The 27782-nt window shown below is 47.8% G+C and overlaps 1 protein-coding gene across 3 annotated transcripts in view; it reads right to left on the bottom strand.

The window, feature by feature from the left end:
- Positions 1-27782, bottom strand: part of TNIK (TRAF2 and NCK interacting kinase) — a 151591-nt gene that overhangs the window by 101443 nt on the left and 22366 nt on the right. For all 3 annotated transcript variants that reach the window (XM_050308683.1, XM_050308684.1, XM_050308685.1), the window contains exon 2: positions 22487-22552. In XM_050308683.1, the coding sequence (XP_050164640.1) occupies positions 22487-22552 (66 nt within the window). The remainder of the gene's footprint in view (positions 1-22486; positions 22553-27782) is intronic.

The following is a 27782-nucleotide window of genomic DNA, read 5'->3' as shown; positions in this document are numbered from 1 at the left end:
TTTTTCAGGCTGTGATTTTAGGTAATGTGTGGATTGTCCAGCAGTAATTACAAGGACAGAAGCTACTTGTACTCTCTGCTGTGCCTCCCAAGGCAGCTGGAACAGAGGTACCAGTAGGGACTCTCTCTTCCTACCCAGATAGTTTCTGGCTATATTTCCTTCAGTCACGAAACCACAGGTAGAGAAGATTTATATTCTGTCATTGGATAAAGGTCTTCAGCTGAGATCAAAGCAGTTAGCTATAATTGCAGAGAAAAGGTTGCAAAACAAATCCTAATTTATCAGTAGGGATTTTTCACCCCCTAAAGTACATACCATCTACAGCAGGCAGCAGAGATAGGAAGGCAGGAAAAAAAATCATCCATCATTAGAGAAGCTGCCCTCATTCACAGTTTTGCCATTAGCCACAACAGAAACCCTAAACATGAGACAAAAATCTCAGTGCTGTGTGTTATGTCTCCCTTAAAAAAATGTTTTTAAAATGAATGCTGCATGCACAAATCCCACCACTGCAACATCTCTGCCTTCTCTCCATCTTCTTTCTCACAGCTTCTTGATAAAGCCAAGACCTGATTCTTTAATTCGAGCAGAAACTTCCAAGAGAAACCACAATTCCAGACAGAGGCGGAAAATGACAAAGACCACGAGAGCCAATGACTCCAAACTGAAGATGGACAAAGACTAATGGGAAATAAAGAGCATAATTTATAAGTGAGAGTGACTAATCACCAGCAGGGATTGATGGAAGAGTGGAACCACCGATGCTTGAAGGCTTGACACCAGAATTAAAAGTTTGATCGGAGTAAGTTGCCCAAGATGCAGTTGTACCACACTGAATGAATCAACATGTGGAGTCCATCGTCTGCCAGCTGGTAAGGTAGGTCCAACCACCCTGAAATACAGGATTTCTCACCCAAGGAGAGACTGGAAGCTGAGGACCATCCCCTCTCTGTTCTCACACCATCCTGCTGCCCAGCACCAGGGAGGAGATGAAGTGCAATCCACTTCCTGGAGACAGACATCACCCCACCACTTCAACCCTTCACCAAGTTTTAAGACTAATTTAAGTGTTGCACAAAATTTTGGGACCAGGCTGACTTTCCACTTCTGGACATACTACGGGAGTTTGAGCATCACTTAAGCAGTTCTGCAGTGCAGGAGAATGAAAGAATAAATAAAGAGAGAAAAGAGAAAGCACATCCATCTTACACTCAACCACCAGAAACATGCAAGGCAAAAGGGAGGGAATAAAGGACAGTATTCTCCCCTTTTACCTCAGCCCAGCATTAAAAAGACAAGATACAATCCCAACTATAAGCCTCTATGAATGAAAAACTGGCAGAGTCAATAAAATGTGAAGTAAACCTAATTCATTTTTACTATATGACCTACTTTCAGCAGGTTTTGATTCACATGAGCAGCTAGAGCTTCAAGGTGGTGATTCGGCAAGATCTGTTCATTAAAGTCATTCCTTTCTTTATGGCTTTCAGCTTCAAGGGATAAGAAAACACATTTCTGTCAGAGGCATTCGCCAAAAAGGTCCCCTCGGCACAAACGCTGCAGCAGCCAGGGGAAAAAATGGATGTGAATGTAAATGCTGCTTCAGAACTGAACGATGATGGGAATGGAGAAAAACCTAATTGCTGGAGGTGATGCCTCCTCCACTTCCCTAGAACACCCGCTGGGTCCCACTTGGAGCCCTGCAGGGCAGGCAGGGATGCTCTGGGGGGGACCAGGGTGATGGTCCCTGCTCCCTGAGCATCCCCTCATTGCAGCCATGACTCAGCCCCTGCCCCAGGAAGGAACAACAGCATCGGTGCCTGTTTGCTCTGACAGGCCAGAATGAGGCCCTGGGGTGCTGGGCCAGGACCCCGGCAACACCACCCTGGCAGCAGCAAACCCCTTGGGGTTTCCCCACAGTGCTCTCTCCCAACCTCTTGTATTTTGATAATTGATACAGCCCTGACAGATTAAAAATTACTTCCCCTCCTCCCCTGTCCCTAGAGGACAAAAAAGGAATTTGAAATAATCTGCTGGCTTTTAGTTCTTCATCACATCCAGCTAGTCCTGGAGCAGTAACTGGGGCTGGATCTCAGATAAAATGCTGCAGAAAGTAATTTTCCATTTTGACTGGAGCATCCTCTCCCTCTGTGCCGCATCCTCTCTCCCTGGCCACTCCTTCTGGGAGAAATACATAATATCATCTTATCTACTGACCATGAGAGGGCCAGTAAAATAAAGGGGAGCACAATTAACCTGGATCAGGCTTGTAGGCACCAAACACTCCCACAATACTCACCCAAGCAGCCACATTTGATTCCAAAAGGGCTGGTCATATGCTTGGGCTGAGCATGTAAATAACCACATTAGGACCTGAAGTGGATGAGATTGAGCCAGTCATTGCTAAATAAACACAGAGGTGATCTCCTCTCCTTACTGCAACACCAAGCAAGCTGGGTGCCTCATCTCCACACAGCCCAGATTTTGTAAACCCGTGGGGAGCTCAAGTTAACCAAAAGCAGTTGTTTGCTTTGCAAGCAGATACCTCATTCTGTTGAAAATAAAATGTGTTTTGACATTTCCCAGGCTAATCCTGACATCAGGATAGCTATTCCAGAATAGCATCCCTATTACCTGCGCTGCCTGGGGCAGCCAGGGATCCTGTGGGGCCGGGAAGCATGGATGAACATAAGGATCTCTCCACTGCACTTTTCACTGGCTGCTCAGTCCCAGCTTCAAGTATCTCCAACACTACAGAAAATTAGGAAGAAACAGAATTTTGACAAAGGCTGTGAACATTGTACTGAAACAACAAGGCTCTGCAGGCGAGGCTGGAGTGAGCCACCCCTTGCCAAGGTCACTGCAGAAGAGATCAGTCGCAGACCCTTCAGAAGAATCTGCCAAAATAACAGTAATTAGAAAATAAATAGTTCATTTCTGTGCTCCTCTTGGGCCACTGGCTGACAGCATTGCTCCAGCTGAAACCAAGGGTACCGTCACCTCGGCAAGCACTGCCATGAGCTGCTCCCACAAAGGGCGCTCCACATTCCTCCAGGAGCAGCCACACTACACCTCAGGCCCAGGGCACAAAGGCAGGAAAAGGCACGTGGCTGAGAAAGTGGAGCCTTGGAAGACCTCTCATTAAATGTCTCCGTGTGGAGTAAGGAGAGCTGACTGGAACAGCAGCAGCTCCCGCTGCAGAGACACAGTAAAAACAAGGCAAAACCCCAGAATGGGAACCCAAGCTCAAAAATCCTGCATGTTCCCCAGGCAGGTACTGTGTTATACACACATTTCACAGTGAAGTGGAATTTAATTTTTTCTACAGGGAAACCACCATTTGAATATTTTGGCTCAGAAGAGTTTCCTTCCCTCATCAGCAAAGCAAAAGGATCTGTGAGAAAATGTCCCTCCTCCAAAAAGGGGGAAAAACAATTCCTGGCTTGAGCCTAGGGAATGAAGCAAATTCTCTAAAGTTCAACTGAATAAAATGCCATGAGAGCTTTTAGGCAGAGCTGAGCCTGACCTTAAGCCTGGCCTGGCTAACCCTAGCCTCCTCATGAGGGAGATTAAATAAAAATAAAAAATCATGCCCTGTGCCTCAGCGTTCTGATGGACACAAACACCCTCCTGGCATCAGCCCTGGCTGGCCATCAGTCAGTACATTTGAGACTTAATTTACTTCTGTTCACCTTGAAGCAAAACATGCAGCAATACAAATGAGTGTTTTCCATATTTTGAATGTAATTGGGGGATTATTAAAAAATAAGTTGCTCTCAGCCTCCTAAGAGACATGAAAAGGTCACGGAGCAGGCTGCAGAATATTTTCCCAGCCTTCCGCAGAAATATTTAAACTTACATGATTTCTCTATTTTAAGGCCTTCTCTGAGACTTTTCCCCAAAAGTTCCAAAAATAATAAAATAAAATGAAAGCGCTTCACAAAGAGAGGACACGTAAGGACACCGAGCGCGGGCAGGAAAATAGATTTCGGTGCTTCTATGAACTCTGGCAGCAGAGACACGGGCAGATGGGAGCAGCAGCGAGGGAGCTCAGCTCAGCATACCATGCACCCGGCGGGAGGGTGCCCGGGAGTGCTGCCCAGCAGCGGGCACCTCGCTCCAGCGCCGCAATTCCCGTTCCTCGATGCCGCTGGAGCAGAGGGCACACTCCAGGCAGGAGCAGGGGCTGGTCTGGGCACCGCCCGCGGGCACAGCCGAGCGGGGTGGGAGACACACCGGGCTGGAAACCAGAGCGGGGAGGGATGAGGGGATGGGAAAAAGCAGGGCAGCCCTCCGGCCTCGCTGCCTCCCCGGCTGCCAGGGAGCTGCCAAGCCCGTCAGCGGAGATGCTGCAGTATTGCGTTCGCTTTGGCTCCGCACGCGTCGGGAGCAGCGCTGCCGGTGAGTCACAGCTCTGCACCACTCGGCCCCGCTCCCCTCCCCTTCCAACTGGCTTGAGCATCATATGTATTATTATTTTTATTATTATTCCTCTCTCCTTTCTTTTTTTTCCCTTCCTCCTTTTTTTTTTTTTTTTTGACTCACTGGCTGTTTCACTGCTAGCCAAAATACCTCCTGCTCAAGGGAGGGAGCTGCGGAGAGCGAGAGATGATGGGGAGCCTGCCAGCCCCAGCCCCAGCCCCCCCACGGCCTTCTCCGGTGGAGAGGCATGTGGGTTGTGGACTTTTATTTTCCACCCATTCAATCACAGAAACTCCTTGAAGGAGATCTGCTGGTTCACATAAAGCTGCAATAACAAAGCAGGTTTTCAGTGTTTGATTCACGACACTGACTTGGGCTCTAAAAGCTTCTAATTTTTCCATGAGCTCCTGGCTAATGGGATATGTCTCCAGTATTGCCAGTGGGTTCTTTTGTGCACAGCCTCAAGTAACCTCTGGCACAGCCTGAGGATATTCTTCTTCTTTCCTTTCCTTTCACTTTAAAAAAAAAAAATAAATTTAACAATAATCAATATTGAACTGAGTTCACAAAGCCAGGAACACTAAGTGCCCCCACTGTAGCACTCCTGCTGATACCTACGGGAATGTTGGATACACCAACATGCCAGGGTTTGAAAAGGGCCAAGGAGTGTAAAATCATCCAAGTTCAGTGTTCACCTGGGATCCACCAAGTCCCAAGTTGCAGAAAGAGCCCATGGTTGGTACCAAAGGTTAAGTCATTATTGAGAACGCACCATAAAAAGAGGTATTTGAAGCTACTTGAGGAGATGCCACCCCTCTTTGAGCAGCCAAGAGATGCAGCCTAGGCAGGCACATACAAATCCTCTAGGTTTTACCCCCTCCAGGAAGGCAGCACCTGGGTATTCAGTCTTGCCTCCCCATCTCAGCTGCTGGCAGAGGGGTTGATGAGTTACCATCAGAAAAAGAGATCTGTCCCATTCCAACAACTTATACACGCCACAGACACGAAGATGCCAGCAGCAGAGCAGAGTCAGGGAGGCTCTGCAGAAGGAGTTTTGCTGCTCTGACTGACAGCTATGGTTTCCATGGTTAAGCTGTCATTCAGGAGGCAAAGCTACCCATATGCAAAGCGAAGTAAATCAGTTTAAACAGTGAACCCTGTAGCACTACACAGTCACTCTCCTCTTTAGAGAAAACACTACTCTTTACAGATGCCTTCTACTTGTTGAGATCTAAGGTGTGTCTGCATCCTCTGTAAGAGGCCACAGCCGATGCCAGGCCCTGAGAATGCACAGATTGTGTGTGACGCCACCAGGAACCATGCTGGGTCCAGGTAATCTGTGTCCACAGCTGCTCTCTCACTCAGCTCCCTTTTATCCATTCTTCAAAGTCTCTCCTGATGCTGCTAAATAAACGTGATCTCTTTCCTGCACCAAGCCAGTCAAACACAATTCACTGCCATCAACTCTGCACTCATGAAGGCTTTCTCCTCTGCTGCTGAAGACAGACCAGCATCTCTGTAGGACCTCGAGTCCTGCAGGGACCACAGCCAAATCTGCAGCTACCGAAAGAACTCCTTCCTTCACACTCTTTTCACCAGCAAAGGCTCGTTAGAGGATGGAGGAACTTTAAAGCTTGTTCCCTCCAGTAAAACAGCCTTCTCTGCACTGAACATGATGCACTGAAGATCATGTTCAGTGCACTGAGGATGTGCTGAGACTCATCTATTTTTTCCAGCAGCAGTTCTCCCTCAGTCCTGATCCCAAAGCCAGTTTCTCCTTCCTTGAGAACTCAAGGTCAGTCAGACCTTGGGAGAGGCTGAGAGTATCTGCTGTAGGATGGTTTGTGGCACACACAGGGCACATATCTCAGATGAAAGGAGTTGTCTGGAAACTTCCATAACTAAATTGTGCTTACCCACACATATCCCACAACCCTCATACCTCAACCTCTTTGCTAAATCCAGTGTTTCCTGCTTCAGTTGCACCTCTGCTTTTCACTCTGGATGAATCCCTTTTCTTTCACAGCATCCTCTGCACTTCCATTCCTTCTGCTAAACTCAGTAGTATATCTTGTGGTAGCCTTTAATGGTGAGCATCAATAAAACAGATCAGCCTTCCAAGTCTTTTGTTTTCCAGTCAAATATATATCTGCTTTCTTCCTCTCAGCACTATTTTCCTCTAAGCACCAGCTCAACTTCTGCATCACTGCTTCTGGGCTGACATCATTTAGATGGATGTTGTGGGGCCAGTCACCCCCAAGAGCTGCCTCACTCCTCCATCATTTGGAAGTGCTCATCTATTACAAACATTTCCCTTCACATTTTCCTTCACCACTCCAACAAAATATTAACACCCCTATCAGATACATTATATTTGCTACACATTTCTAGGTACCTCTGTTCCAAACAGTTTTATTAGAAGCCTTTGTACCCATTAAGGCCTGAAAGAATGAGTGCCAGTGGCCTTTTGTAGGTTAATCCACGAGAGATCAAAAGAGTGCAAGACATTCTGTCTATTCAAATTACTCATTTTACAGTATAATAGTATGAATATTAATATTGTCCATTGAAAAAGTGTGTTAATTAGGATGCTGGCAGTTTCCTGGACCACTGCCACCCAAAGTAAGCACTCGAGGGTACGTGACTATTCAAGCTGAGGTCCCAAATCACCGCTAATGACAGTGGCACACTCAGCTCAAGAGCCAAATAACCAAAATAATTAACAAGGGAACAACCTACAGAGGGTTAATGTTATTTATTTCTCCTCTACTAATTTCAGTTATTCCCCTCCCCAGTAAAAACAGTATTTAACCAGACCACAAATAATTTGCATAGCACACACGTGACAGCTGCTGGGAGGTTTTTAAGCGAACGGAACAAATGCCTCATTAATAACTAAGCGCCAAGAAATGCTGAAAGAATTTTGTACCAGACCACCAAAAACCACAGCAGTTTATTCTTCTGATACTTGCCTTGGATTAAACACTACACTCCTTTGATAAGACTGGTTTGGACAGATGAGAAAAAGGAGAAGGCAAGGTCCACATACGTACAAGGATACAAACTTGGGAGGTTTGTCATAATTCAGACACAACTTTTTTATGCAGGTAAAGGTTCCACAAGCTCAGGGAGAGGCCTGATCTCTGGGACATTAATAGCACACAGATGATCTTTAGCAGATATGATATTCCCCCCTTTCCAGTTTCTGTGTGTATTTTTATCCTACAGCATGGGTGTGCAACTTTCACTGTAGTCTGCTGATCTCAAGGCTAATCTTAATTTTCTGCCAGCAAAATGAAAGGTCAGCTACTGACCAGACACCAGGAAGGTCTCCCAGACACCCAGGTTATTTACAGACCTGATAATCCTGATGTCAGCAAGCATCTTGCCACAGAGGAAGCAAGCAGACCTGCAAACCTGGGTACCAGTGACCCCAGGACACCACCACTGTTCCCCAAAACACTTGAGATTTGCAAACACACTTTTTTTTGTTAAGGAAACAAACCCAAAAATTTTGGAAATTTTTGCAAAAATAAGGTTTCCACCGAGGGGTCTGATTTGAATGAAAAACCCATAGATTTTGTTTGGCTGGGCTGTTTTCTCCAAGGTGGAAGAAAAGCACATTACCTCCCTTGGACCTCGCTCATTCTGCTTCGGGGACGTATTTTCCTTTGGGATCACTCTAAGTTGGAAACACAAATCCAGGTTTCCCACCTGTGAACCACTGCCATGGTTATAAAGGGCCAACTAAAGTCCTTCTACTCCTCAAAGATGTTGTAGCCAAAACCTATTTTCACAAACTGGGGTTTCTCAGCATGGTGGGACTGACAAAACTTAGCGCCACACTCTTCAGCATCTCAAGCTATGCTAATTTTGGCTAATACCCATCAGTCAAGAGATCTAGTTTCTCCTGCAAGACCTTCAGCAGAGCTTCACAGCCCCATTTACAAAAGCAGAGACTTCAAAACATCTGGTAAGGACACAAATACTTCATTTCCAGAAGCTCTCAGCACCCTGACCAGCAACAGTAAGTCAACAAAAGCAGGAGGTTCCCCAGCTTATCTGTAGGTCAGGTCACTTTTTGCCTCCATGCAGACTAAGGCAAATTAAAGCAGACTCCTGCAAGCACAGACGACCAGGGCCTTTGGTTTTTGCATTCCCACCTGACCTATGGGGCTGCAGAGGAGACTTTGCATGTGCACGGACACACCCAGCTTAGGGTGAGAGAGAGCTTCAAATACAAAGAATTTCTGGCTGCTGAAGACCATCAGTTGGAAGCAGCTGCACAAACCTTTGATAATTCCCCAGGTTACTGAGCACTTTGCTGCTTAAATCTCTCCCTGGCCAGAGCTATTGCTTGTCACCCACCAAAAGCTAATCCTCTTTTTTCTGATTTCGTCTCTATCTTCTCTTTTCCCCCTCTCCATGCAAGCGCAAAGAACCTTTAATCTTCATTTCAGATGTACTTTTCATGATGTTGCAGACGTGTTATCTGCCACTGACAGTATTTGCCACCTATTTCTCCCTAAAGGACACTGCTTGACCTTGTAACAGCTTCCATGCCTCCAGCTTTAGAGGCTGAGCCTTTCTATTTGAATGGATCACAAGTAATCACTTTTCTGTATCCATTATTAGCAGTGAACTAGCTACCCAGAGAGCTTCTGCTTTGGCTTTGTTTTTGGTTTGTTGTGGGTTTTTTGTGGTTTGGTTTTTTTTTTTTTGTTTTTTTTTTCCCCTCCGAATGCAGCATTTTTCCCAGGCAGAGACATATTATGGCAATTCAGACACTGACAACTGTGTAAATCACACCCAGGCAAAAGATATTGATGACCTCATTCCAGTAAAGCATGAGATGATCAGGCTGCCCCATGGTATTTTGATCATCTGAGAACCCTGAAATTGAAAGTTGCAGGCTCCATTTTGCTTGGAAACCTAACAAAAGGCATTAAGTGTGACAAAAGGCACTTAGAACATCTCTTAAATTATCTCATTTCACACCAGCAGTAACAAATACCCGTTTTCCTCTATTAATACACTCTCCTGGCCCATAACTGTTCTCATTTTTCTAATTTTGAATTAAAATGCTTTCAACTTATTGATCCCCTCTGCTAGAATCCTTTGCTCCTGTTTTTTATTAGTTCTTGTACACGGCCTAATTTGAACAATATGAGCAGTGCATCCAACACCACCACCTTTCTAGCAGACCTTGTCTCCTGGGAGTCAACGTGATTAATCTCTCCCGTGCAAGACAAGTCACGTTCCACAGCCCCAGCTCCTCCACACACTATTGGTGTGCTTAGAATGGTACTCTCACATCTTTTATTAAATTATGTAATTAGCTTGTTTCTTCTCAAGTGCCTTCCCAAACAGGTTGTAAACGGTCACCAACGAGGGAACAAGAAAACCCAACGCTCACAAGTTCTTGCCCATCACTGGATTTCTCCCCATGCCAACTCATCTGTGGGCTCACACAGCCCAAGAGATATTCCCTAGTATCTGAATGGTGCTGAAGGCAGCAATTAGCAGAGGTTTAGGCACAGACTGCTGTAGCTATGCCAGGAGCTGCAACCTCTCCCAAGGGATTTGGGGTGCTCTCGCAGCTGGTTGGGGCTTCTTGGACCCTTACTGGTGGGCACACCCCACTGCCAGGGGCTCAGCCAGCTGAGGGATGGGGCTCACATACTGCCCTTGCACCAGCCTCTTCCCTCACTGTATTTAAATCCAACTGGTGATATGCAGAGTCCTCCCTAAACACCACCCCAGGCACCTTATCACAGGTTTAGGACTCTTTCTGGAAGAAAGGCAACAGATTTGGAGAAAGGCTCATGGACCAACCCAAAATTGTGCTCTCACTGTCAGCCCTTTGGCTAATCCACATCCCTTGCTACATGCCCTCAGTAGCTGCTGGCATCTGGCTGCTCTGCATGCAAGCAGTATCTCCTGCAGCACAGCATGGGAAAGGCACCAATCTTCCTTGGCCATGCCAAGTTTCAGCTAATATGGGCAAACCAAAAAAAAAACAAAAATGAAAAACCACCACCAAACACCAAAACCAAATGAACCCCCCAAGTTAGTCACAAGGGAGAAAAAGGCTGTAAGATGGAGGTGGTGCTGAAGTGCTTAACCCGGGTGAACAAAGCTAAATGATTCACAAAGCCCAAGTCAACCCAGGCCAAAGACCCATGAACAGCTTGAGAACAAGCTTCTCCCTGCCCCCATGCCCTTCCTCAAGCAGAAGGCTGTAACCTGGCTCTCCCATGCCTGGACAATCCAGCACAGCAGCACACATGCAAGTCCATTTGCTGTCCAAGGAGTTACACAGCAGCCAGCATCAAGGAACAATCTGCCCCACCCATGCTGGCTTTCAAAGGTTGGGTAATGACAGACCTCAAATCCAACTGCTCCTGTGGAGAATTAACCCCATGGGCAGCATCACTTCTGGGGAATGGCCATGCTCTAGACCCACTGACCAGCTGAATGAACTTCTCTGCAGTGCCCATCACTCCCTAACCCACCAACTCTGTGTGACGCTGAAGGCAGAGGACCCCAACTACACCACGACTGCCATGGCTCTTCTATCCCAACAGATGCTGGGTTTTGCCAGTTAAAAAACCATCATACTGGAGGAGCTTTCAGCAGGTGTTTGAGAGTCCACCTCACTGCTTGGCTGCTACAGGATTTTCAGATGATGCCGAGTGTTTTCTGACCAGGAGGACTCACCCGCTGGATGTTGCCCTTTGGTGCCACAGATCAAGACTTTTCCCCATTTTGGGCAGCTTCATGACTACAGCAAACAATGTTTTTGCAAAGTCCAAAAATGTAATTTGATGTTGTGTTTCATAAGCCTGTCCCTCTAACACAAGATTTCCATTTTCTTTGGCAAACCACCCCTCGTGTTAGCCCTATTGGCATTCAGATACACAATTCACAATTCATCTGGAACGGGCTATTTACAGAAATTCTGCTGAACTGGCTGTCTTTCCATTAGTTATGTAGAGAAGAAAAGGTTTGGCCTCGATCCTCGACCTGCTGAATTAAAGTGTGAAAGAGAAAATCTCTGCAGCCCAGGAACGCAAAGGCATTTCCACTGGTGCTGCCCACTGCGGCTACAGCCATAATTGCTCTAAAAAAAACAAGAGACTAATGGCAACTCCAGCGGAATCTGCAATTTTTCCTAACCCCTTTTTGCTGCTTACATGTGAATTTTTACCGCTGTAAAACACAGAGATGCATTTCCAGCCCTTCATGTGGCCCATAAGAGCTTCAAAGAGGTTTTTATGTCCCAGGTGGGGAGGGGGGAGATTGGTTGGAGACTTCTGAATGCTCAAGTGAGGTATTTAATGAGGCATCCTATTCCCAACTAATGGTTTTGCTCAGGGACAAATTGCAACACCAACGAAAGTATTAGCTCAAGAACTCAGCAGAAACCTCCCATCTTGTCCAAAGGGAATGCAAGGCAGGACAGTATCACTGGGAAAATCAAGGATAGGGAGAAGGAGAGGCCTTGGAACAAATTCCAGGCTTTCTTTTCCAACCCTCCATCTCACATGCTGACCACCACTTACCATTACAACAAAGGTTCTGGAGGAGGAGCTCAACTGAGAGCTCAGCAGCAGAGATTCCCATCCCACCCCAATCTTGGGGTGACCACCAGCCCCCAGGGTTGCTTGTCCAGATGGAGGAACCACCCTGAAGTTCACACACCAACAGTTATTTCAAGGAAAGCATAATGACAACCTTTGAGGAATAAATCACACCTTTTAACTAATAAGGAAACATCCACAAGTCAATTTTTTTTTTTGTGGTACAGCTGCTTTACTGTACAATCCTGATCTCGTTTGCTCTAGATACCATAGAGGCAAACACAAAATACATTTCTCCACACTGACCCTGTTAACAAGCATTTCTCCAGAGAGAAGAAGAACTGTAAGGAGCTAACACCCGTTGTTTATTTGTTTTTTACAAGCTAGACTTATTGAAACAACATCCCCACCCAGCATTAACTGGGAAAAAAAATAATTACATCAAGCTAAGGCCACATCCCCTGAAATGAGATGAGAGCATGGTGCATTGCCTGTTCCCTGCAGCCCAGATGAAGCATCACCTCCAGCATGAGAAGCATGTCACACTAATGGGTCTTGCCCAGATAAGGTGATCCTGCTTCTTCATCTTTAGAGCCCACAGAGAGCTAACAAAGACAGAACAACTTCCAGACCAATCTTGTGGGCAGCTTTGTAAAATTAACTATGGGCATCTGATACCCAGTTCTGTCCCCTTTTTAAACACAATGGGCTGGATTACATCCCTGTCCCTTTCTGCCCCTGCACATCCAGTTCATCTGATGTATCATTTGCCATCAGGTTCAGTGGGTTAAAAAAAAAAAAAAAAAAAAGGATGTGCAGAAGACTATTCCTTTTGGAAACTCACTGCCACAGATCACAAGCATCCCTGTAAATATCAGAAACCAGAGCAGAGCAGCACCCCTTCCACCCCAGGGTGCTACTCCTATTCATGCTGCTGAGACCCTTGGTGAAAACCCCCAACCACACAACTGAAGAAGCCCAACAACCCAGGAAGTTCCTACAGCCCCCAAGTCCAACCACCACACCACAGCAGAGACTCACACCAAGAGAAAGCTCACCAGCCCCAATCCAGCACTCAAATTTCTCATCCTCTTGCAGACCCGTGGGCCACTGCTGAGTCTCCTGGATGCATCCCAGCGCATCCTCTCTGCTGGGAAAACTGAGGCAACACATTAAGAAGGAGCAGGTGCCAACATATCTTTAAGAGCATTGTCCCAGTGCTCCCAGCGCACAAAAAACCTCGGAGAGGGAAGTTTGAGAATACAAGCAATCCCTGGGATATCAACACACAGGTCTACAGCTCAGCCCAGGCCAAGGCAGATGACTGTGACCACACAGGGCAGGATGCTCCACACCCACGGGCAAGCACCAAGCCCCATGTCCCCACCAGGGCATGGGGATAGAGAGGTGGCTGTGGCACCCTGCCTTGCTCCCAGTCCACAGGATTCCCTGGGCTGGATCATCACAGCCCATGCTAACAAAGGCTCAGGCTCCCCCACATCCCTCTCCAGCTGACTGCAGTGCTGTCTGCAGCCCAGACTCCTTCCCAGCCACCTACACAGGAGCCAAGGGAGAGGGGCTGGGGGAAAAGCACAGCATGGTGGGGATGTGGGGACGGACTTGGGCTCCTAGCCATGCACTTCCATGTGCACATTCCAAAACAAGAACTTAGAGACCTAAAACACACAGAGAAAATTTAGAGACTTAAACAAAACCAAAAAAAAAAATTATGCCAATCTGCCATTCTTATGCAAGGAGAGGAAAAAATCCCACAACATTTGGAAGCAGGCTGTGTTTGCTTGGCACTTTCCATCTTTAGGTAATTAGTGTAAAGGGCTTCCCAGGTAAACCTAAGAATAAGCTGCAGATTTCAAGAGAGACACAATTCTCTGCAGTGAGCCTTCAAAGCACAGCCAGAAGTTGCAGAGCTCCGACCAGTTCCCCGTAGGCATCGCTTGCCTTCAAGTCTTCAGGGTCAGCCACAAGTCAAACTGCATCAAAATTTGGAAAGACATAAAAAAAAATGACAAGCAAGAAACGTCTCTGAAGACAAACACTACAGCATTAGAGAATGCCTCAACTCCACAGCCTGGACCAACATTTATGGGCTGCTGCTCCTCCCATCCCCTTCTCTAAACCTTCTAAAAAGCGCCTTCCTAGCTGAGAGTGGCACCTTCAGAGCTGGGAGGAAAAGAACACCTCCCAGCTCTAAAACATACTTTTCAGTGCTTCTCTTGGTTGTTTTCCTCAACTGACCTATCAGCAGCTGCTGTACTTGCTCCTCTGGGAATCAGCCTCACTCCCAGCCTTTTGCATTTCACAAAATGTTGGTACAGTGGCACCGAACCCCCATCTCCTCATAGATCGTTTTCCAGTGCTGGTATCACCCAGCAACTCCCAGCTCTGCCTCCCCAGACCACCCCAGGATTGCTCAGTTTCTGATTTCATGGGGAGAGGGGCGAGGACAGGGATGGGAAAAAAAGGAGAAGAGAGGGCTCGTTTAGCAAAGGTCACCAGAGAAGTCCACAGCAGTGAGGACCTGGCCCCAGGCTTCCTGTGCACTGCACCAGGCTCCAGTTCACTCTAGACTAACCTGTTACTCCTTAAATACTAAAGTTAACAAATGCAAGAAACAGCAGGTACCAGCTTCTCCTTGGAGCAAGGAGCTCCTCACCTGCTGCCCTGCAGCCCAGGGTTATCATTAGAGTGATATATCCTAACAGCTGATGCTTTTTGTAACCCACCTGAGCCTTACAGCACCCTCATCCACTGGCCACAGCCACACCCTTGTAACATACTACTCGTAAGATACTACAGTGAGAAGAGCAACGGAAGCTTCAGCAGGACGAGAAGCCCCTCCCAAAAGGGAGGGTGATGCTTTCACATGCAATAATCCCAGTTCTAGAAGTTGGCTGTTTTCTAAACAGCTCTCCCACACTGCACTTCCACCTCTCAGAGTGTCCTCACACAAGGCCTGAGAACAGATGGGTCTGAGTTCCCAGTCCAGCCATTCCTACGGGATAGGAGAAGGTGGTATTGGACATGGAGCTTGCTTGTATCATCTGCAGAGCAGGTGCTTGCACAGAGCATCTTCTAATCCCCACAAGTCAAGGAGAGAGCTCTCCCTCCATCCCTATCCATGCCTGGCACTCACACGAACAGCATTACAAGATCCACCCCCATGTTCCCCATGCTTTGCATTACCATTGACTTTATTTGGCATCTTCAAAGCCAGCTTTTTAATCCTAAGCCATTGAAGATAATTTTTGTGCAGTATTTACAGGATCAGAGCATTCAGCAATGCAGGGGAAACTGGACAAATGTCACTTCACAGATGCAATGGTCTGCTCCCGACCTTCCCCCTGCCCTTTCCCTTCACAAACTCTGCAGGTAGGGAAAGGGAACAGAGATTAACAGGGAGGCAACACAGGAACATTTATAATCACCTTTTATAACCTGCATTCTATAGGACTGAAATGCAAAAAGCACCTTTCCCTTATATTATTCAGAAAGCAGCGAAGCTAATGTGACATATTGGTGCGTAGGTGTGTGTGGGCTGGTTTCTTGGGGGGAGGGAGGGCTGAGGGCTCGCTCTGTGTTTCAGAGAAATGAAGCAGCACAAGATGTACCAGTTGCTCTGGTAACAAAGCTTTTGCCTTTTTTTTTTTTTTTGAGTAAGAGTGAAACATCATTTTAAGCATTTTCCAGTTCAGACTTCCTTGCCTGCATGGCAAAAACACGTCCTCGTTTCAGAAACACACACACATACTCCATTTGAGTCAGCAAGGAAAGGACCTTCTCCTCTCAAGATATTATAATATTGTAGGGAAGCTGATAAATTGAGGTCGCCCGTTTCCCTTCTGATAAGGCTGGCAGGCGTTATCACACACCAGAATGCCAGCCCAGCCCCTTCCTGTGACCCAGTACGAGCTGATAAAAGCCCAGCATCTGCGAGCTGGTGCCTACAGAAGAAGGGGAGACACCAGCCCCGGTGAGGACCCTCACACAGCAGCACCACCACCCTCACTGCCAGCACACAGAGCCACCCCAGCGGAAACAATGGCTTAATATTTAATACTGTGCTTGTAATACGGAGGGATTATAAAGCAGCTTGTTGGGGTTTTAAATCCATTCACACTCACACAGACCATGTGCGACCTTGAAGGTGCCAGGAGGCTGCTGCCCACACACAAGGTCTGCGTCTGGACGGGGGTGTGAGCGGCCCAGACACCACCCAAACCATCCCAGCAGAAGGAAGAGCCCTGATGGGACAGGATTAACTGCTCTGCTGCCCCAGTGGGTCACAGGCAAGGTGCTTCCCTGCCCCAGAATCATGGAGCAGGCTCTTAGTGCAAGCACCAAACCCCAGGGAAAGCCAGAGAGCTCCCCAAATCCGAGGGGCCAACCCCTCATCTAGAGCGACCACCAGGGATGGCTACACACATTCACACATGTGCTTACGCTCAGCCTGCCCTGCCATGCAGCAAAAGCAATCTCTGAAGACCCTGAAGATGAGAAGGACTCAAAACTGAGGACATGACGCTAGAACCACCAATACAGCTCGAGTCACACCCAGCCTCACAGCGGGTGAACATCACGGCTCATTCTATAAACGAGACGGTGGGAAGAGGGAAATGCTCGCAGTGCACCTTCAAATCAAAAGCTGGCTGTCTAGGGTTAGAGCTGCTTGTTTGGATTGCAAGATGATGGAGCTCTGCATTCCTTCAGCAGCCTGCAAAAGCAAGCACCAGGTGCCCCTGGTGTGCTCAGGACCAGCACACAGCAGGCAGCACCACAGGACAGGTGTCTGGACGAGGGTGGGCAGCAGCACGACCCGGTCTGCAGGCAGTGCACACATTCAGTCCAGTCTCTCAAGCAAGGCACAGCAGTCAGTCTGCAGCTATAAAAGCTGTGTGTGTAAACTAAGATTAATTCTTTACAGCAACAATCCCCAGGAAATATTAATTGTGTGCAGCATGGTAGCTTCTTCCACACGGCTAAAAGCAACAGTGATTAATTATCGAACCATTGACCATCAGCCTTTCAGAAAGGGAGACAATAAACCAACTGATTATTAAAAACAATTGCTGTCATTCTTGACTCAGCCTAATTACCTGAGCTGCTAATAATGACCCAGGAACCTGCAGAGTCTCTGTTCTCACCAGGGCTGATGCAAGGGCCCCGTGCTTGATTGGTAGCAGCCACACCACAGGCAGGCTAAATATGGCACAGCCCCCACTTCCTTTTCTCATATTCCCCCTCAAAAAATGTAGAAGGGAAAAAGAGTCTTCTCAAAGCCTTTCTTTAGGATATTCACATGCTACCCCACCAGCCTGCACTGGTGGAATGCCCAGGAGGAAGGATGCCACTGTGCAGAGAATGCACAAACAGCACTCAGGAGGGCAGAACACATCTTCTGTCTTCTTCTCTGGCATGGGCAAATTCTGGGACAACGTTATCAGTAAGAGGCTTGTGCCTGGGACATTCTCAGGGGTTTGACTTCTTCAGGGAAGAAACAGTCCCAGCAGTCCTGCTGCTCCCAGCCCTCCAGCAACAGGCGACCTTGGATTTCAAATGTTTCGTTCACTTTCTCATGCCCACACACCTCAACATCTCCATCTACTGGGTCAAACCTGGGTGTTTGCCTCCAGGTGGATCAGTCCTGGCTTCTGGCAAATGCCAGCCTGGTAATAAATAAGTCAGTCCTGATTAAAGACCTTGGGATGCATTTCTTTATCTTTCTCCCCTGTCTCCCTGCCTCAGACAGACACACACACACACTGCAACAAAAAGCAATTGCAAAAACAGTGTCCTCTTCAAACAGCTGCCTAACTTGGGCTGGCAGGGGACAGGGACAGCCCGTGGGCAGCCACTCTGCCTGGTGGCACCCCAAGCTGGCTCCTGGGGTGACCCCCTGCTCTGCTCCAGGATCCTGTGGTGACGGAGGAGCTCCCTGGCAGGCCACAGCTGAGAGTGGTGGCACGTGGATCCCGCACACTCTAAATTAGAACACAGAATAGCGCTGCGTAATGGCTTAGTGATTATATGGCATTTACCAGATAATTAAACAATCAATAGTTATTGTGCAGTTACAGAGTTGCCCACATACTGTATCTTGTACCCTGTAAAATAAAACCTTGTTGAAGCTGTAAATGGAGAGCCACATCCCCACAGCACAAGGCAAAGCAGGACTTGGCATTTTGTCACTGCTGTCCTCCTGGCACAGTTGGGAAGAAGCACGTGAGCATGTAATCTCAACATCATTTATTTCAATGTTGTAAAACTACACAAGATGAGAGGGGCAAAGGTTACCATCTGACCTATTTCCTGATGGGGTTTTTTTTCCCCCTCTATTGCAAAGGCTTGCATCAAAATCCTTCTTGGGTGACACCATACACAGGCCAGCATGTGAAAGTCCATGGCTAAGCCCGTAAGAACATCAGGGGAGTGCTCTGATTATCAGTATATTCAGTGCACAGTAAGTAGCCCACTGCATGTCTGTCCCATCCTTGTAACCATCTGTTGGACAGGTATTTGAGTAACAGTGTACTTCTGCTTTGAAGCCATGTCTTTATTGGTGCTGGACACTCCAGCAATTGTGGCCCTGATTTATCCAGGCAATCTAGGCATACAGAGTATTTTAAGGAGTATTTGTCTGCTCTCTTATGCAAAGTAGAGATAAGCAGTAATAGTAATATTCTGGAACATAAAAGCAACATTTCCTTACACTTTGGATAATGCTCTGAAGGGTCTTAGTGAGTTTTGTGTCTACAGTTTTCATTTCAGCCATCAGCCACCCGCTAAAAATCAATGAGGCAAAAGCTCAATTCCCCAAGTCCAATTCACTGTATTCCTGTTAGCCATTTCTTTAAACACCTTAAATTAAAAAAAAAAAAAGAAAATCCAAGGACACACTAAAATCCACTACTGCAATAATGCCTGGCACAGAAGCTAGCAAGCTTTCAGTCCTTTATCAAAACCAGTTTACAATCTGTAACATTAGATGCAGGATTATTAGAAAATAAAGAAAAGCTTCCGATTCAATTAGAGAGATAAATCATCACTGGTGCGGTCCCTCATTAAAATAAAAATCAAGCTATTCACAAGAGATCATTAAGCAGCGAACAAGGAATGTTATTTCTCTCTGCATTTTTCCCAAGTGAAGAGCTTGTGGTCGGGGTTAGAGAAGTGAGAGCAGAGCAGGTCGCTGCTGAGGGCTCCTGGGGCATTGAGGTGTCACTGGGGTATGGCCAAAACTAGCAAGGACCAAAGGGATGTTTTAACCTGCCATCCTGAGCAAAGATCGACCTTTACTTGAAAACACAGAGGTCAAACCAAACCAGTTACCTCTGCCTTGAGCACAAGGCTCAGAGAACAAGGCTTTGATTCACAGATAGCACTCTGAACCACCTGAGAGGAACCTGCAAACCATGACCCAGAAAACAGGATCAAAGTGACTTCTGCAGCGAGAATCATTCCAGTGCCTGCACTCCAGCAGCCCTCCTTCTGGGGGCTCTTAACATGTACTGGGCTTGGCCAACGTGTCTCTTCTGTGAGCAAGGAGAAGGCGCTGGCAGGGGCTCCCCAACCTCTCCAGCACAGCAGATCTGGAAGCTGGTTCCATGAATCCCTGCTCTCTGAGGGCTCCTCTTACTGCAGTACTACCAGACACTTCTCAGCCTACTCCCCAGGGTCAGGCTGCAAACACCATTCAATCATCAGAACAACGTAACTGGGCACTTTATCCCACGGGATCAGTGGGAACTTTGCACCCTGTACATGTCCCTCGAGTTCCTGTGCAGGCCAGCTAGCTATCACCAGAACACCTGCAGCCTCTAACACAAACGTGGCCATGAGGCAGTGTAAGACCTGGCTGCTAAATCAGGTTTTTGGGGAAATATCAGAGCTGCAGTCCTGTTCTGGCAGTCTCGTGGCACACAAACAAGATGTTCTTCCAGGCAGGGGAGAACATCTCACTTCTTTCTGCCTCTTCCCAACAGGGAAGTTGCTTTTCTTGCCTCAAGAGAGGGATCAGCTGTGCAAAGGAGAGGTGATGCTCACCAGGTGACCGTTCCTGGCCACAGAGCTCAGGCTGGAAGCCAGCACCACAGCAGGCACCAGAACCTAAAAACACAACCAGAGGCACACACAGCCTCTACGAGGACACCAATGGTGCTCCTGGGGTAACACCAGCACAGAGGGGAGGATCACCATCCCTGCAGAGATTTAAAAGACATGCAGATGTGGCACTTAGGGACATGGTTTAGTGGTGGACTTATAGCACTGGGTTAATGGCTGGACTCAAACTAAAGATCTTTTCCAAACTAAACGATTCGGTGAACCCCAGCCCTGCCTAAGAGGGGTTTGAAATGGCAGTGGAACAATCTAGTTACAGAGGACATGGCTCCTAGGTATGGATCACTTCTAAAGGCTGATTTAGAACGGAGCCAGAAGGTCTGTGTGTCTTGAAAGTTGATCCATTTGTTTTGCTGTAAGGGATAAATACAGCGGTGGTATCTGGAGAAAAAGAATCACAGAGATCTTATTTCCGCGCTGGGTTTTAGGGTGGGACACCATAAACATTTATGTATGCTTTATATCAAAGTCTCCTTTTGTTTACAGAGTGTGTGCTACTCCAAGACTTCAGTTTAAGAGAGCTGTGAAGTCAGCCTTAGCCTTAGCTCATACCTCAGTACTTACTAATTTGGTTTGGGCAGCAACGTTTTCCCCTCCACCCCCGTCACCATCCCGTCTGGCACCGGCACCACGTGAATCACACCGAGGACAATCCGGTTACTCCAGCAAGTTAAAAACAGTTAAGAGGAGGATTTTCCCCTGGTACAGCAGGGGAAAAAGGAACACAGAAGCGTTCACCTCCCACAAAGCCCACTCGTGGACACTTCTGGGTGGTTTTTTCCCCCTCTCTGAGGTAAGAATCAAACACAGCAAGAGGAAACTCGATCAGCTGAGCCGTGCAACCAGCAGTGCCAGCTTATTTCCCTTTTCTGCTCTCCACAAAAACATGACGCTTTCAAAAGGCCGTTACAGGCACATAGTTTCCACTGATTGTTAGAAACATGCACCAGTTAAAATTAGGTCACCTTCGACCATTATTTTAGCAGTTGAGAAGAAAAACAGTTCAGAAGGGAGCTCCAGTGGTGGGGAGCACATGGTGGGAAAACAATGAGTGCCAGAAGGGAGGGCTCCCTGGAATATAACCTTGATAAGAACAGCTTTGGGGTGGGGTGGTTTTTCCTTTGTTTTTGTATGTTTTAAAAACACTCATTCCAGTTCAAAAATTCATACGTTTAAAACTCCAGAAGTTCCAGTTCATCTTTGGTTCACTTCAGTCCCTTGATCCCTCTACTGATGGATTAGCCTACAGCTGCAGGAGGAGTCTGGGGAACCTGCAGCCCTCTAAAACCTTTCTCTTCTCTTCAGCAGGGGCACTAACTGTCTTTTAGAGCATGAGAAGCAAGAGCTGTGTCTCCAAAGTCACAGAGTAAGAGCACATGACTATATTCCCTTCTACAGTCAAAGGATAATACGTGCATGATGGGTAAACAGGATCTCTGTGTACCCACACACACACAACTACACGTGTATACAGCACTCATGCCCACACATACAGAAGTTTTTTGGAGAATGAGGCCCAGGGGAACTACTGACTCCCAGCAGAATCAAAATATTTAGCAAACTCCTCATACAACCATGCCAGAAAACATCTCCCCACCATATATTAAATAAAGATAAACCCAGACTTTGAAACAATTCAATCCCTCCCCGACCACACAAGAATCATCCATAAGAAGACCCCACCAAGATGACAGATTCTGGAGATCCCCCAAGCTAAGATGTGCTTGAGATAGGTGATATAGTTTAGCAGAGGGAGGACATTTTAAATATCATTGTAAAGAAGTTCATGGGTGTAAAATCCTGCTCTCCACAGTCCCTTCACTATTGCTGCATCCCGATGTTTACAGATATTTAAAGCAATCCTACTGCCTTTAACAGGCACTTTAATAAAAACATTTTAGTGGTGTTTTCAATCCTGCAGCAGGTTTCTGCCAGTGGAAAGGACAGCAGCCAGCCCATGTGCAAGCAGAGCACTAGACTGTAGCAAACTCATTTGGCAGCCTATTGCAGCCGTAAACTCAGCGCTTAGGAGAGCTCGAGATTTAGCTATTAAAGCACAGACTTTTCACTCCCTCCTCATCATCTAATCAATAAAAAGCAACTAGGGGGAGAGGGGAAAAAAAAAAAAGCTATTTATTTTTTTGTGGCAGTACCAGAACTAATACGAATTGCTTACTGTAAGAGCGCTGTGTGCTACACGGTACTTGCACACAAAAGGCCAGAGTTCAGAAATGCTGCTCTTCAGGCCTGAGAAAGGTCAAAACCTAACCAAGGTGAGGTGCTGAGATGCTCCACGTTCAACACACGGCCAAGGAAAACTGGATCCCTTCAGCTGGAGCCCTTACCTTATAGACCTGCCCGTAGGTACCATTGCCAACAAGCTCCACCAATTCAAAGATTCCTGCAGGATCCTAGGAGAAATGAAAAAAATATATTTAATAAGCAATACTTACAGATCTCTGAAAAAAAATAAACATTCTGTGAAGATCAACATCTCACTGACAAACGCTTTGAGCGGTTCAAGGTTTTCAGGCAGACCTGGGATTGGAATTACAGTGACAGTGAGCAGAAGCATGGCACCATCCCAGTGACAGCCCTGCCAAGTCCCAAGCTCTGCCCAGCACTGCCCATCTCAGCATCTGAGCTGGGAGATGCCAAGCAGGTGAATGATCATGAATCCATTATAATGTCATCTGCTCCACACATGAACACCCAGTTTATGCTTTAAATTCAACTGCAAATGTTTGCTATTAAAACGTAGGTTATCATATGCATTGGCTTTGGAATAAAACAAGCTCACTGGCAGGATGTCATTTCTGGGGCTCAAAACAGGGTTCTTCAGGTCTATTCCTGATGTCAGGAGCATTAGTGTTACTTGCTCTAAAGGTCATTTGTTGTTTGGTGCATCCCGGTTGTTGACATCCCGGTTTGTCAACCGAGATGAGCAGACCTAGGGCAGTGCTATATGAGGACACGATGACTTGGGAGGGTGGCAACGAAGCACCAAACCCTGTCCCCAGTTCCCCCTCCACCAGGCGTGTGCCCAGCCAGGGGAAGGACGGTCACGTGCACCCACTGGCACAGTTAAAAGATGATATGAGCAGTGAGGTACGAGGGAGGGTGGGGAAAGAATACACCAGCGCTGCTATTTTCTCCTCTCGGTGGGTTTTCCCCTTACAGAAGCTTTATTTATACTCTCCTGCTCCTCCTCCTTTTCCTGTACTCATCACTCCAATTTTGGATAGTGTAATCCCCCTGGAAGACGGTGGATGCGGAGGCATCCCGAGGGTCTGTGCACCCCTGTGTCCACCCAGCTGCCGCAGGGGTGACCCTGGCTCTGGCACCACCCCCATCCTCACCCTCCCTCATGGATTTGGAGTCACTTGAGCTATCAGACAGCTTGGCATCCCAGCTGCAATCCCAGAGGCTGCAGACAGGTCAACTGCCAGCCCTAACAGGCAAAAGAGGATCAGCCAGCAGCACTCCCTGGGAGAGAGGAGATGGACACCCACCACCCCGTTATGGGCACAGAGGTTTCATTCATTACAAAGCTGCATCAGCTCAAGATGCTTCTGGGTCCAAAAGTGAAACACTGGGTCTCTGTGAGCAGCTGAGCAGCAAGGTTTAACCCAGTAATAATGCCCCAAGCAAATTAATCCAAGTCTTGACGTGAGTGGGGCAGCTTTCCACCCAGCTCAGAACACGTGGGCCTGCTGGGGTTCGGCACATCCCTGTGACAACGTCACAGCCACCCCTCTGATCATTCAGAAATGCCACATCCCCCTTCTGCCTGTTTCTCCATCATATGCAAGCAGCTTCCTCAAGCTGCCTGGAAAACCCTGGGGTGCTCCAAGGGTGGGAGCCCCACTCAGCCTTCAGTGGGACCATCCACAGCAAGGGGCACAGAAGCTGTGGTGGAGGAGACTCAGAGACCACCGAGGGCACACCTGCCCTGGTGCACACACACCTCCAGCTGGACACTTGGGCTGGACACAGGGGAAGCTGCAGCACAACAGGTTTCTACCAAGCAGCAACTCAGCCAGGTGTGGACGGCCTGTGGCTTTGCTGCCTTGGTACCAGGCAGGGAAAAGCCATGAATGGATGGGAAAGGGAATCGGGACCAGGCTTCCACACTGGGTGAGGAGGCGGAGGAGGGGGAAACATGGCAGCAGCTGCTGTTTATTTTTTGAGTTTCTTTCCTAAGGGTTGTTCTCTGCAGTGCTGAAACAACTCTGAAAGAGGCTTTTCCAGTGCTACAAGTATATCTATTTTTGAATATTCACTAGGAGATTAAGGCACAAGAAAGCTGTGCCTAGGGCACATGCTCAGGAGGTTTGGAGAAACATCCAGGGATGCAGCTGGCCATTTCTGATAAAAGGAACTCCTTCCTGCAATGCGTTTTCCACCTTCATTCCACAAATCCTGAAACTAAAGAGCACCCTCTCCCACCATCCCAGGTCACTTCTCACTCCTTTTGTGTGCGTGTAAACGTCAGAGGTTGTGTGGCTCCAACAGGTTTGTCTGAGTCCATCCATCACCTGGTTGCAGACCTGACAGCCCCACACCTGCCTCTGCTGCCCCTGTGGCAGCTGTGTGCACATCAGAAGGGCTTTCCCCCATTGCTCCCATCACCCACTCCCTTCCACTACAGCTCCAACACACCAAGCAGTTTCTCTGCCGCACTGTCCCCCCTCCACCCCGTTTGTTTCCTCTTTGTATTTTTCCAGAAGCATCGCCAAGGTAACTGGGCACCTCGCAGCACAGCAGTGAGTGACACTTCTCCCCTGACTGCTGGCACAGGCAGCTCCACCTCAGCACAGCCCTGACAACACACCAGGAGCACCAGCAATGTCAGGGAGCAGAAGGGGCTGATCTCCCAGCCACGCTGCCCTCACCAGCCTGGCTTCTTCCCATGCAGCAGGCAGTCACAGGGACAAGCTTCTCCTCAAAAGCCACCATCTGAACCCAGGAACAATGTGCTGTTAACAGCCTTTCCAGAAAATACACAGCAAAGGATGGGGCAAGGCAGGGGGAAGAAATCCTGCTTCCCACTGGCCTCCCCTGGATTGGTTCCTACACAGAACAGAGCTTTGCATCTTAATGGCAGCTTTGGAATAGGCTGTCCCTGGTACCAGGGGCACATCATGCACACGCCACAAAGCCCCAGCTGAGATGCTTCAGGAGGGTACCAGAGAGCAGTGACAGCAGCTCCAGCAGGCTGGAGTGGGCAGCAAGGGAATAATATACAGAGGTATGTTAGCCAGGGGAAAAAGAAATCCATCCTGCAGAGCCCAGACTGGGACCAATCCAGGCCAAGCAGGGAGTAATCTCAGACCAAATATAGCCTGTGCTGCAGATCAGGGCTCACAGCAGTGCTGGGCTGCACTTGGCTGGGGGTGGCTGCAAAGCTCATCACACACGGGTGCCTCCAGCCTGGCTCCTACCACCTTCTGCTGGTGCCTTCTCCCCCATCCACGAGGGACACACGGGTGGTGAGGCTGCTTCAACCTCCTCTTCCCACAGCCCACAACGCCTTCACAAGCACTACTGTGTTTTTCATTACTGAAAACATCTGCACTAAATAACAAGCCCACAAATAAAAGGAAAAGAAAATGAGGCAAGCTGTTAGTTTAGGCAAAGAAGATGCACTGTTTAAAAATGGGGGAGAGAACCCAGCATTTAAGACAAATGCACAAATAATTTTCAGCTCTAGATTAGCTTCACACAGAAAAGGATTTGCATGGTCGTAGTAGCACAGCTCAATCATTTCTTGCTAAGGAAAGAACGGGCTTATTTCTAGTTTAAGCTTTCTGGGCTCACCACCCCACTCCCAGAAGAGCCCAGCTGTGGCTTCCTCCATAGGAAGGTGCTACTGGTCCCAGTGTGACTGCTCGCACACAAAGCCTCCTTGAGGAGGATGAGTTATTTGGCATTTGTGCCAGAAGACACAGGAGCAAACTCAGGCTCTCCATGAAGCAATGAAACACTCAATAAAGATCTTTCAGCCACTCATGGGATGGGAAATGTTAATAGCACCTGCAGCAAGGGCTGTGCAGGCCCAATGGTCCTTCAGGCAGGGACGGGCTGGCAGCTGAGCAGTCCCTTGCCAGGATCTGACCCTGCTTACACAGCTGCAGCCAGGACAGGCTCAAATTCAAGTGGGAAATTGTTATGTTCCTCACTCACCTTTCAGGAATATCAGTGGTACAAAAGTCTCAGTGGCTAAAACCAGCCTGAGGCACAGAAAAAGGCAGGAGCATCTCCATTTCCAGCAATTATCATGGAGTGGGGGGGGAAAAGTCCACTATATTTCAATGAACAGTATATTTAAAACTGGTACATTATCAGAAAAGGGACTTCTGTATGTGGATGATAAAGCAGGATGTATTCAAATTTCAGCAACAAAACAGGCATCCCTTTTGAAGGGCTTATCGGCGTGGAGCATGGAGCGAGCTCACGGCAGGAGCACATTCCTGGTTAAAACCACTCTGCTCTGCCCAACCCAGACCCTGCAGAACTAAAGCTGAAAGATGTCCTTGCCTACACCATAATGTCTCGACAGGTCCAAGGCACAAAAGAGCCAATGCTTTGTTTGAGGAGACTATTCAGAGAGCAATATCCATACCCAGGGCTAGGTCAGTTAGGGCTGCAGGCATGTACCCGTGCTGACTGTGGTGACCACTGGGTTATCAGAACACAAGTTAAATATGGTTATGCAGGTGTCCATAAACACAAGAAGCATTTATACACAGTCTGTACACCAAACTTGATTGTTCTCCTTGAAGGAGCCTCATTTTTCTCCCTTCTAGCCCACACAAAAGGGATGTAACAGGAAAGGTTACATGAGGAGACAGTGGAGAGATGCTCGGGAGAAGGGAACCGAGGGGCACACCAATTAAACCACGATTGCTGTGGATGCACAGGAGGGGAAATGGGAGACTGGAGTCTCTGTAATCATCGTGCACTTAGTCCCCCAATTCTAGCAGCTAATGACAACTTCCAGCCAAAAATCATGGAGCTACCCAGTCATTAAGCAAATGTTATAACCCTAGAGAAGGAAACGCGCTGTGTAACTGGAGGCAGAGCTCAGTTACGGGTCAGTAACAGAGGAGTGTCCCTAGGCACTTGTCAGCTAAAGCAACTCCAAGGCACTAGGAGAGGTTTTTTAATTTCCACAGAGAACAAAGTCTGTGCAACTAATGCTCCCAAATATCAGGATTTTATGAGCCTCTGCCTTACAGCTCCGCAATAAAACGGCCTCAACGGGAGATCCCATTAAACTGATGAGGCACCCACAAGAACCAAAGCAGGCTTCCAAAGCTGTTTACTCACCACCCCCAATATGAGGCCCAACGAGCTCTGTCTGTCTGTCTGCAGGTGCCTCTGCCCGGAGAAGTCCTGGCAGTCACAAGCAGAGATTTTGGCGCTGGGAAGCACCAAAGAGTCATTCTTCCCAAACAGTTGGCTCTTTTAAATTAATGACAAGGCCGTGGCACACAGACAGCCCAGGAGAGCCGTAATCCCACCCAGTATCACAGAGCTTGGCACAGCAGCACCCTCAACCCAAGTGGTTAAGTCGTCAACTGCCTGGAGAAGAGTCTTCCAATCCCAGCAAACTCCAACCAGGAGCGGAAGATCATT

This window comes from Myiozetetes cayanensis, unplaced genomic scaffold (genome assembly GCF_022539395.1).
Source record: "Myiozetetes cayanensis isolate MyiCay16 unplaced genomic scaffold, myiCay2020 scf13, whole genome shotgun sequence".
Lineage (NCBI taxonomy): Eukaryota > Metazoa > Chordata > Aves > Passeriformes > Tyrannidae > Myiozetetes > Myiozetetes cayanensis.
This window is presented reverse-complemented; position numbering and strand designations above follow the sequence as displayed.